The sequence below is a fragment of the Blennius ocellaris genome, assembly GCF_963422515.1.
Source record: "Blennius ocellaris genome assembly, chromosome: 19".
Classification (NCBI taxonomy): domain Eukaryota; kingdom Metazoa; phylum Chordata; class Actinopteri; order Blenniiformes; family Blenniidae; genus Blennius; species Blennius ocellaris.
Window position 1 is genome coordinate 15,677,936 of NC_137668.1, and position 11,631 is coordinate 15,689,566.

Here is an 11,631-nt window from a genome sequence, read left to right on the forward strand (position 1 = left end):
CGTTACTGGAGGGCAAAGTGCTGGATGTTAATTTTGGATAAACAGAAGAAGCAGAAGGGGGGAGAGCATTTACTTATTATCGACTGTCAGGAAAGTTGTGACAGTGCGTTCAGATGCACGGTAAAGCTTTTGCTTTAAATGACCTCTCTCTTTCTCTCTCTCTCTCTCTCCCCCCCTCTCTCTCTATCTCTTTCTCTCTCTCTCTCTCACACACACACACACACACACACACACACACACACACACACACACACACACACACACACACACACACACACAGCAGAGAGTGGAAATGACCCCTAAACATGCATTTTTTTTTTTTATCGAAAGGTGCACCAAACATCATGAAATGGTCTGCAGCAAGATGAGTTATCTGAGCCTTTCACACAGCATCAACCTCAAAGCACTAATGAAAACCAATAACCTCCAACGCAATGCATTATTGATTTTTTTTTCAATCCTTTAATATAGTACGAAATGTATCCAAACATTGTTTGTAAACTAAATTTTACATACGAGCGCATTTCTCCATAAATACCGATCATTTCTAACATGTTACCGGTCCTTTACATGCGGATAAATATGGAAAATTGAGCTACTTACATGTAATAATACTTCCTTTCAGACAAAGCAATTGACAGAGATTTTTTTTATATTTATCACGTACATAAACAGATTGACACGGAATTTCAGGCTTTCACTACACGATTTATCGACATGACATTAAATAACAACAATGATACTGTGCTACTCAAACTGGACCTTGGACGAAAATGTTGCACTGAATAGGCTACAAAAGCACATTAATACTAAGAGTCGGTTAGGTCGACGTGTAGACTGTAGTAATACTGAATAATTCACATTTGGTACACAACTATAACATTCTTTTCAATGAAGTCTATTCATCGCAATATTCTTAAAACCATCTCATTTTTCCATATATCTAGGGACCACATTTTTTTCACAAATTTCCCTTAAACTGTGATAGAACTATTTACAAAATAAAATATTACATTTTTCCCCCCTCAACTCGGTGAAATCCTTATGTACAAAAATTCAGGCCCCTCATACCCGCAGATAGCATGCTTTTTGAGATCTCTTGATCAGTCTCTCAGTAAAAATAAAGAAAATATTGAAGTGGGGGGAAAAGTTAAAGTTGGCGGCTGTCTTCTCCTCCTTTTTAGTCCATGCATTCTCTTTCTCTGAAATTAAGACGGCCTCTTATTGATCGTTTGAGGCCTCCCGTGTTTTCTCAGTCCATGTTTCACTGGCTGACTTCATAAAGTCTTTTTGAATCCAAGCAGTTTTTTTTTCTTTTTAAATCAGTCTCTTTTCTTTAGTTCTTTTTTTTTTTCCAAAAATATTTACACGTACCATTCATTGAAATTTGACGACAGCGTGCTGTGGCTGGCTGTGTGGTGAACTGCTGAGACTGCTGGTGATATGGAGCTGCTGCTCTGGTTCTCTGTGGACGGGGACACTATGGTGGGGGGTGTGGACGACTCGTACCCTGAACTGGCCGCTGGAGATGGCTGCGGTCCTGGATTGGTGGCTTCGTGGACCTGCAATCGTGAGAGAAATTAGTTATTAAATTAAAGCACACACACACACACACTGAAGAAAAAAAAATCCTATTTTCTGTTCGTGCCAATCGAAGACAGGAGAATTCCATCAAAGCAAATTAAAACTCCTAATCCGTCTGTTTTTGGACATCTGCAGGATTGTAAAACAAAAGCAGACCCAAAACACAATTATTCTCATTAAGATCTTAATCTGATTTGTCGGCTGAAAAAAGAAAGAAAGAAAGTGTCAAAGTGAATTAACTCGTGTTTCTCCAATTGTGAAGAAGGGGGGGAGGAAGGTGAATAAAAGCACCAACATCTTTTTTCACCCCCCTCAGTTTAAGAGTTTTCACCCCAACAGTTCAAAAACAGTATGAATACATTCTAGTATTTTGTAAATAAATACAATTGAGTTGTAAAAAAAATGCACACACAACAGTGGTTTTACCTTCATGTGTTTTCGGAGGGAGCTGGGGTGTGTGTATGACTTGTCGCACATTTTGCAGAGATAGGGCTTGTCCGACGTGTGGACGTGCATGTGTTTCTTGCGGTCACTGCTGTTTGCAAACCGCCTGTCGCAGCCTTCAAACTCACACTTAAAGGGCTTCTCACCTGAATAGAGGGGGAAAAAAATACAAGACTTAACATATGGTAGAATTTAACTACACATTTATTTACCATTTAAATAAATGTAATTGAAAATATTGAATTAAATTAATGAAATTTTTTTTAAACCAATTTAGATCAAATAAATCAACCCTCATATAAAGCAATTTATTTAAATATCTGTTATAAATAAGACGCTTCATGAGAAATGACAAACGTAATTTCTGACGACTGAACTGTCAATAGAAAGACTCCAGCTGTCAAATAGATATAAAGCTCAATCACATGCATGCTTCTTTTGTGGGAACTGGACATTGTCAGCATCGATTTTTTTTTTTTTGTTTGTTTGCTTTTTTTTGTTTTTTTGCAGTAATGAAGCGGTCAGTCACTGCGGTTCTTACCAGTGTGAGTCCTTTTGTGAATTTTTAGATTTTCCGATCGCGCAAATACTTTGCCACAGCCGGGGAACGGACACGGAAAGGGCTTTTCTCCGGTGTGAACTCTGATGTGATTTACTAGTTTGTATTTGGCTTTGAATGGCTTTCCTTCTCTGGAGCATTCCTCCCAGAAGCAAATGTGGTTGGTCTGCTCGGGTCCCCCCACATGCTCCACCGTCAGGTGGGTCACCAGCTCGTGCATGGTGCTAAAAGTTTTGTTGCACGACTTTTTGGGGTTCGTCAGCTGCTCCGGCTCGATCCACTTGCAGATGAGCTCTTGCTTGATGGGCTGCCTCATGTATCGGAAGAAGGCCCCCGCTCCGTGGTGCGCGGCCATGTTCATATTCATGGGGCCGTAGCCGTGCAGCTGGGTCGAGGCGTAGTGGTCGGACCTCGGGCTCGTGACGTGGCCGTACTGGTCGGCCCGTCCGTACATGTCCCCCGAGAAGCCCAGCCGCATCTGGCTGTTGACGACGTTCGAAGACGCGTGGCTCGCCGCCTGCTCGTGCAGCCCCGGGAAGAGCAGGTGCCCCGCCGCATCCGAGTGTCCATGTGGCCCTGCAAAACTTCCGGAGGCGAACAAACTGTGCTGCGCCCCGGCGGCATCCCCGAAACCCCGATTTCTGAAGAGAAAGTCCCTGGTGGAGTTGAAAGCCGCCGTGGAGTAAGAGCCAACGTGGGTCGGGTGGTGATGGTGTCCCAGCGCGGCCGCCGCGTAGCCGGGCGCTTGGGAGGAGAACGCCGTCTGTCCGGAACCGATGTCGTGGGAGCTGTGGTTGATTTTGAAGGCGCCCATCCCATCGGCGAACGGATTTATCCCCAACGCCACTTCTCTCTCTGTGACTTCGCCTGTTGAGTGATGCCGTGAGGAGCCGAAAGTAGTGACTCCTATGGTGGGATACTGCGGTCCTGCGTCCAAGAGCATCTTCAGTCTAGACTCGCCGAGACGACTGAGAGCAGAAATCAAAAAACCACGCGCTGATATTCTTCCTCCCCCCTCTCTCTGTGTCTCTTGAAGGCGCACCGGACTGAGCAAACTCTCCAATCCACCGATTTTCTGTTTACTTTTTAAGAGAAGCGAGGAATTCCCCTATACCGCTCATCCGATGCACGCGCAGAAACGTGTATACATGCAATATTGTCTTTTGCGGTTTATCTTCCTGTGGCGCAACTTTCACCTCCTCAGTCAGGCGGTGAGCTCTAGACTGATAGTCGCAATCATTCCTGCAGATAAATGAATTGAAAAGACAACACAGTCCAGCCCTGATGAATGGGAGAGGAGGGGGGTGGCCACGTGACCCCGCAGGGGCTCGCCCATTGGCGGAGTCTCTTTCCCCCCAATAACATCCACTCACCAAATAACAATCCACGGTGCAGGGCCCACACTTCTATTGGCCTCTTTGCATCATCAATCCCAGATATTGTGAGATTGCTGACTGTGAATTTGCTTAAAAGGCTGAATAACAGCAAAACAAAAAGTTGTGGAGCGGCAGAAAACAATTGTATGGAGAAGTCGAGAGTCCAAGCTTGTTTTTTTTTTTTTTTTTTTTTGGTTTTTGTTTTTGGTGGGGGGGGACCAGAGTTTATAAACCAAATGTGTGACGTTCTCTTTGTTAACCTGGGGCAATTAGATTACCAAGCACGCCCTTTTGTGGTGTAATTGGAAATGTTTTGTCCAATTAAGAGATAGATAGATAGATGGATGGATGGATGGATGGATGGATGGATGGATGAATGCATGAATACATATATTTTATGCAACTCCTCTGTACGTAAATTGCACACGTTATGAACGAGCACCACAGTGGAGTAAACAAACCTCGGGGCAGTTTAATGCGCGCCCTCATGTGTGACACTACATGGTATGATCGGAATCTAACGCGTTTTCCTTGAAACCCCAATAGCAATGCCCTGAGGTCTGGTATAAACTGCGTCCACTGTCATCACTGTCGTAAAAGACCCGTTATTATCAACTCACTTTGAAAGGAATCACGTTTACTTGCGCACTCCGTGTTTTGCAGCCCTGTCTCACTCGAACACGACGTTTCCCTGCGTCCACTGGAGGCTCACGCCGGTGAAACATCTGTGCTTTAGATTCCCACATCACGCTCACCAGCACCCCGCGTCCATAAAGGTTACCTTGAATACATACACCTGTATTTAACTTGGATCTAGTGCTATGCCTAATGTATCAATCACGGTTTGGCTTATATTTGTGCAACTTGCTCGTTTTTTTTCTTCTTCTTCTTCGCAGGCCAGTGATGCATGGCCTGTGTGTAAAACGTTGTGGGTTGTCGAAGTTATCAAGTGGGATTTGCGGCGCTCTCTGCAGGAACCTCCGGCTGCTAGAGTTCAAAGCCACATGAACAGACGTGCCATGCGAACCATTAAAATATCTTCTTGGCTACTAGACTAGCTTCTACAAGGCATTCTCCAAGCCAGTCTTAGGAGACCAGGAAAAGAGAGGAAGTTTGGTTGTTCTCAACTTAACAAGTAGACCCTTCAACTTGAGGTGTACCACTATTCTGCTTGACACAGTTTGGAAGGATTTATCAACAGGTGGAAAAACGGTAAGAATGGCATATCACAGGGGGGGGAAAGACAATGGAGAGTCAACATTGTAAGTCATGTACCCAGACTAGCCACAAGTGAGAGTAAAATACAAGAAACACTTGCTGGAGCTGTGCACAACTTTACAGTCGCGATTTAACTTTATGCCCTCAAAATGATCGTGACATGTTTACATCTGCTCTGGAAAAGATGCACCCTAATTAAAAGTCCAATAACTATTTAGTGGCATGATCCTCGTGTGCAGAATTTTAAACTGCTTCCAGGAACGATTAGAGATTTACAGTAAAAGTTTCGGAACCAAAGCAGCAAAAAGCGTAATTTTATGAGACCTCGCCACAAAATTCTGCCCTTTTCCTGTGGATCCTGTGTAACTCCCCTGCTTGCTTGTCCCTGAGAGTGAGTGAGTGCGTGCACAACTTGGACCAGAAATAGCACTTCAAAGTTTTGCATTACGCCAGTGTTGTGATGCCTCTGAAGGCTACAGCTGTGAGCTGTGAACCCCATGCGTAAAGGCCATTTAATAAACATATTTTAGATCCGTCATGTCTCAAAATATTGACTCAATTTCTAACGTGCTGGATAGGACGCTGTCAACAACGATTTTGACAAGTCAATTCAGTGAAATTACCCCAGCAGAATATTGTTTTTAAACTTATTTACAAAACCTTTAACCCACTGATATGCGCCCAAGTGAGCATTATATATCAAACACTTCAATTTAATTATATTTACTTTAAATTGATACATTAAAGCTTCAAAAATGTACGTTTAGAATATATCCACGGGTATTTCTTTGCCACGGAAATAAACATAATATACCAATTAACGAGTGCAGTAATACATTTGTTTTGAACACTGAAATTCTTTACAAATGACTTATATCTGGAGCAAAATGCGCTTTTAATACACTTTTACTTGACACCAATATGGTCAAAACTTTGTGCGAAATTATTTAAAGTCCCCTTAGGCAATAGTCTGATCCCCTGTCAGATTAAAATGAAACTACACATAGTAGATGGATTGTCAAAAATTAAAAATGTAAATGAAATATAATTTACCATCACTTTATTCAGTAACTTAAAAGTAGCACATCTATACGTAAATAATGAATACAAATTTGAAAATTCAGTGGTTGTGATATTTATGGAAAATTGACATTCAGAGTCGTTACGCAGAGAAAGTCAGCCGTACTTGTGACAGTAACATCCACACACTGGTCGACATGTGAATAACTACTTAGCTTTTTTAGAAAGGTCCGGTGGTCGGCTGACGAGTGAAAACAAATAAGCCATGTTAGGATATCGATCAATGATTTGGAGACAAATTATCCAACGAAGCGCATTTTTTATATGATCTATAACTGCAATGTTTTTTCTTTCATTCTAACAACATCAGAAAACACGACGAAGAGAGATTTATGTTAAGGTGTACAAGATTGTAGTAACTGATACTTACAGTAGACACACGTTTTATTTTGAGCCTAAGTCTGCCACGGCACCACCTCCTGTGACCCTCATCTGCTGCCGTCCGGGGTCTAGAGCAAAATTACCCCGGATCATAACAACAGGTCCCGTCCATTACATTTTTTTCCTCGGGACAATGGCCGCAGCTCGCTCTGCTCACTCTTACTGCACACGGATCCCACCAGGCAGAGCACTGAGACGTCACTGTAGAACGCGCTGAAGGACAAATGCCTGGATATGTAAATATGGACATTTATCAAAGCGCTAAATAATGGTATGTACTCCGGACTATTTTAAACTCCCACGTGGAATTTTTTCTTTTCACGAGCCTCTTTTTTCTCTCCGCTGTGACCGATCGCTGGCGTGCGTAAAGCTGTGCGTAATTTGTGCGTAAAGTTCAGTCCTTCGGACGCCGCAGTGCAAAATGAAGATATCACTGCATTATTTATGATCCTTACAACTTTTATAGGGACAATCGGCATACTCTTGCGTGGCAGTCTGTTTTGTTGTCGAATTATCAGAGTGGGGAAATTGCTGTTTCATAGCCGCGCAGCCTTTGTTCACCGGGACAAAAGAAAGGCGACTGTATATCTGGATCAACTTTTTTTTAGGAGTTTTATTGTACAATAACCTTTGCATAACAACTATTTTTCTCAAGCGTTGCCTGAGGCACTGCGCCTGCGCGCTGGCTGCTTGCTGTCACTAAGACATTTTTCTTCACGTTGGAAACTGTCACTGGTGACGTCAATCACAGAGCACTGACCAATTAGAGCGCAGGGTGATTGTTTAGCTCCACGGGCTGCAGCGCCTACCATGAATCTCTATTCAGTATCAAAGCGTCCTGCTGCTGCCTCTCAACCGAATGGGATTCCATGTAGTCTGCAGCTAGACTTAACTTTATAAAGTTTTTTTTTCTTCTTTATTTTTCATTGCGATTAAAATATATTTGTCATCATCATTATTATTTTGCCTGCTGTCAAGTTATTCTAAAATTAGGAAGTAATGAGCGTGGATGCATTGGGAAGCCCCGTGATGGACCCTACGTTTTCCAAACGGAACACGGCGCTGAGATTAGTTGACTTGGCAGGGGCTCACCACCATCACCATCATCACCACCATACCCCTCAGAGCGTGACAGGCTTCCCGGGGTTCAGCAGCCATCCACACTCAATGGCTCACTCGCACCCTGGGGAGATTACTGCGGAACCCCGCCTGGGGCCGAGTCCATTCGGGCCAGAACACATGGGGCACTCCGCGGCCCTCAAAATCAGCCCAGCCCATCATTATCCCCACCACCATCACCACCACCACAATCATCATATGGCAGGCCACAGTGAAGTGGTCTCCAGTCAAACGGGAGCTTTTGGCCCGGTTCAGGCGACATCGGTCCCCTATTCTATGTCTCACACGGCCCAGGCTCTATCCGCAGGTAGGGATTTCCTCATCCGGAGAGATCTGACAGCTCAAGCCATGCCAGTACTGACTGACCAGACTGCAGGTTCAGCCTCTCACCACGGAATGTTTGTTTCAACAACAGGTAGCTATCCCGGACACTATGGTCATCATCCCGACGCTGGGAACCATACTCTTTTCTCCGGACTCCATCACGAGCAGCCTTCTACTGGATCACCGGGTGGCCAAGCCTTGAATGGACAAATAAGGTTAGGACTACCTGGAGAAATGTACGTTCGGTCTGATCACTTGAGTCAAGTGGCAAGCTCCAGGGCTGATCCGTTCTCCGCCTCGCCTTTGCATGGCTACGGCGGTCTGAATCTGAACATGAATCTGAGCGCTCACCACCACCACCACCACCACGGAGCCGGCGCTTTTTTCCGCTACATGAGGCAGCCGATAAAACAAGAGCTGATCTGCAAGTGGCTGGAGCCGGAGCACTCGCCGAAGAAACTTTGCTCAAAAACTTACAGCACCATGCACGAACTCGTAACGCATGTGACGGTGGAGCACGTCGGAGGACCGGAGCAGGCGAACCACATATGTTTTTGGGAAGAATGTCCGCGGGAAGGCAAACCATTTAAAGCAAAATACAAACTTGTAAATCACATTCGAGTGCACACCGGGGAGAAGCCGTTTCCGTGCCCGTTCCCTGGCTGTGGGAAAGTGTTCGCGAGATCGGAGAATCTAAAGATCCACAAAAGGACGCATACAGGTCAGTGGCTGTATTTCAAATGTTGTAGAAATGTTGCAAAAATGCTGTATAATTAGTGCAGTAAAATTAACTAATCGCATGTTGTAATTCAGCTTTTTCATTTACATACACTGTGTGTGCAAGCGAGGGGTGACTTGTATTATTTAAGTGAAAAGTAATTTCAAATCTATTTATTTATTCGTTTATTTATTTATTTATTTTAATTTACATAGACGATTGTTATGACCAGGGACAAATAACCAATCAGACGCTTCAGGACGCAACAGCTCCTGGCCACCTGTTTGTTGTTGGTTTTAATCAGTGGCCGAAAGTTTTACAAAGGTTTGGCTTTGGGGATTATGGTACAGCTCACTCAGGCGTTTGACGGTTCAACCTCTTGTTTACACCACAGCACAAAGACTGAGGCCCACGTCAGGTCCTGTCCAAGTTCATAGCATGCCAGACATGACTGGCAGCAAAGTTGGAAAGGTGCATCTTCACATCAGTAACTGATATGATGATGATGAGGATGATGATGGTGGTGATGATGATGATGATGATGATGATGAAGATCATGTTGATGATGATGATGACGATGATGTTTTTATTGTCGGTATTTGTTTATTCACTATTTCTGTGCGTGCTTCTGTTTTAATAATAGCTTGACTTCTTGATAGTTTTGGATTCATAGTGGCTAATTATATGTTTTAACTTACAAGTATGCAGTGGAAGTTGAGCATCCTTAGTCTTGTTTTGCCACTCAGCAATGTGACAGTGAAATAACTCATTTTGGGTGATCAGGTCTTTATAGCCTTTAGCCAGAGCAACAAGTTGACAAGTGTATATGGTTTGAAGGATTTCCTTACAGGTTAGCATAGCTGCCTGCACGTATAATGGCTGATGTGGAGTTGCAGCTGAAAGCAGCTCTGGGTTTTACAACAAAATCATGCAGCCTGATTATGCAAAATGAGTCTTTGGTGAAGTGATTTGCTTTGGATCATGGAGGAAATAAATACCTTCAAAATGTGGAGTCACATTTGTAAGTAAATATAGTGCCTGTATTATTTTTCTATTTTTAACCGGTTTCCACATGGCACACACCCTCTCTGCTGCGTTTTTTTTTCGCCCTGTGTTGCTATTATTCATATAATTTGCTCACATTACCTAAGAACAAATCTGTTAAATTATTTCTGTGTGTTGACTCCCAAGGGGCCTGGTCCTTGGTATCATGTTTAAAACCTATCCGAAAGTGTGGTTATGACTGGGGCTGCCCCTGGGGTCTGTTCCTCAACGGTTTCTTGTACTACACTAATATCCTTGATTGGCTCTCTCAACCCAACAGCTGAAGGTCAAATTGATATTCAACCCGCAAGTGTAATTAGACAGAGGCAATTACATATTCTCAAAAGCTTTAATCGGAGGAGAAAAATCAGCAGTGGATGATTTCCGTGTAATTTATTCAGATTGTCTTTTTTTGCCTTGTCATAATCAGGTAGAAATACTCGTTATTAAGGCGCAAAATTAGACCCAGTCCATAACAATTTGAAGGATTAAAAAAAAAAAAAGAAAAGAGAAAAAAAAGCAGACAGACAGTCTGCGTTAGCACGCAGTGGGTGAAGGCTGGCTCTGGCAACGCTTTCATTTATCATTGTTTTCAGTTGGTTTTAGGCCTGCTATGTCTGTGCTCATAGCTTGTCTGTTTTGACGTATATGCCTGGACGCATGCAGACTGCAGGTATAGACCCAGGACAGTAGGGGTTCAGCCCTCCTGTTTACACCAGACTGAGACTCATTGCAGGTCTGTGCAGGCAGGCAAACTTTTTACAGTGTGAGTGAGGGGAGTGCGTTTACTGAGGAAAATCGGACAATTAAATTAAAAAAATATATAGAGAGAGAAATAGAGATCTAGCCTTAATTGCATTGTTGTTGAAATATATTACATTACTATTTGGCATTTCATGTATATTTTAATGCATGTCTCCTGCAAATCTTGTTTATGTTGTGCGTAAATAGACACGTGCATAAACAGAATCTCACTCGATATATCATGCTGTTTATTACATTCCACTTTTTTACATGTGTAAGTCTCTGATTGATGTTTTATTGTGTCTTTTTTGTTGTTGTTGTTGCTCTGAATAGGTGAGAAACCCTTCAAATGTGAATTTGACGGCTGTGACAGACGCTTCGCCAATAGCAGTGACCGGAAAAAGCACTCCCACGTCCACACCAGCGATAAGCCCTACAACTGCAAAGTGAGAGGCTGCGATAAGTCGTACACACACCCCAGCTCCCTGAGGAAACACATGAAGGTGCACTGCAAGTCCCCTCCGCCCAGTTCGGGCTACGAGTCGTCCACCCCATCCCTGGTGTCCCCTTCCTCGGACTTGGGCCGGGAGCCCGGCGGCTCCTCGGTGCTGTCGGAGCCGGTGGGGGCCTCCCAGCCCGCCAACCTGAGCGAGTGGTACGTGTGCCACAGCTCAGGTGCCAGCGGACCCCAAACACCTCCCAGCGGGCAGTCCACACCAGACCCTTCAGACGAGCCACCTTACAGAAACCCAGACACCAGGGACGCGTATTAACGCAGCCAAAGCGCAAATCAAGCCGGTGCCAGAACATACTTTGAAAAGCTCAACTATTTAAAAAAAAAAAAAAAGGTTTGGCTTTCGGTGCCTACGTACGCCTGTGAAGGCCTTCTTGGTCCTTGATTATTTGGATGAGCCACCAAACAGACACTGAACGCCCAGTGACGCATTTCACCACATTGGACGGAAACTGTGCAAAACCATAAAGACGTGCTAATTTCCAGCCACAATAAAATAATATATTTTCTCGAACCCCACTTATTG

General features: G+C 43.9%; 2 protein-coding genes across 2 annotated transcripts; one reads left to right on the forward strand and one right to left on the reverse strand.

Annotated features, from left to right (window-relative positions):
- Nucleotides 1-1,364: 1,364 nt before the first annotated feature.
- Nucleotides 1,365-3,530, reverse strand: zic1 (zic family member 1 (odd-paired homolog, Drosophila); the record flags this gene model as incomplete). The annotated part of the gene is made up of 3 exons (XM_080514673.1): nucleotides 1,365-1,562; nucleotides 2,011-2,174; nucleotides 2,570-3,530. 3 exons carry the CDS (start codon nucleotides 3,528-3,530, stop codon nucleotides 1,365-1,367), a joined length of 1,323 nt encoding a protein of 440 aa, XP_080370799.1.
- A 4,111-nt stretch (nucleotides 3,531-7,641) lies between these two features.
- zic4 (zic family member 4) lies at nucleotides 7,642-11,364 on the forward strand (the record flags this gene model as incomplete). Its single annotated transcript, XM_080514817.1, has 3 exons — nucleotides 7,642-8,068; nucleotides 8,177-8,806; nucleotides 10,925-11,364. The coding sequence occupies 3 exons, from the start codon at nucleotides 7,642-7,644 to the stop codon at nucleotides 11,362-11,364; spliced, it is 1,497 nt and encodes a 498-aa protein (XP_080370943.1).
- Nucleotides 11,365-11,631: the final 267 nt, after the last annotated feature.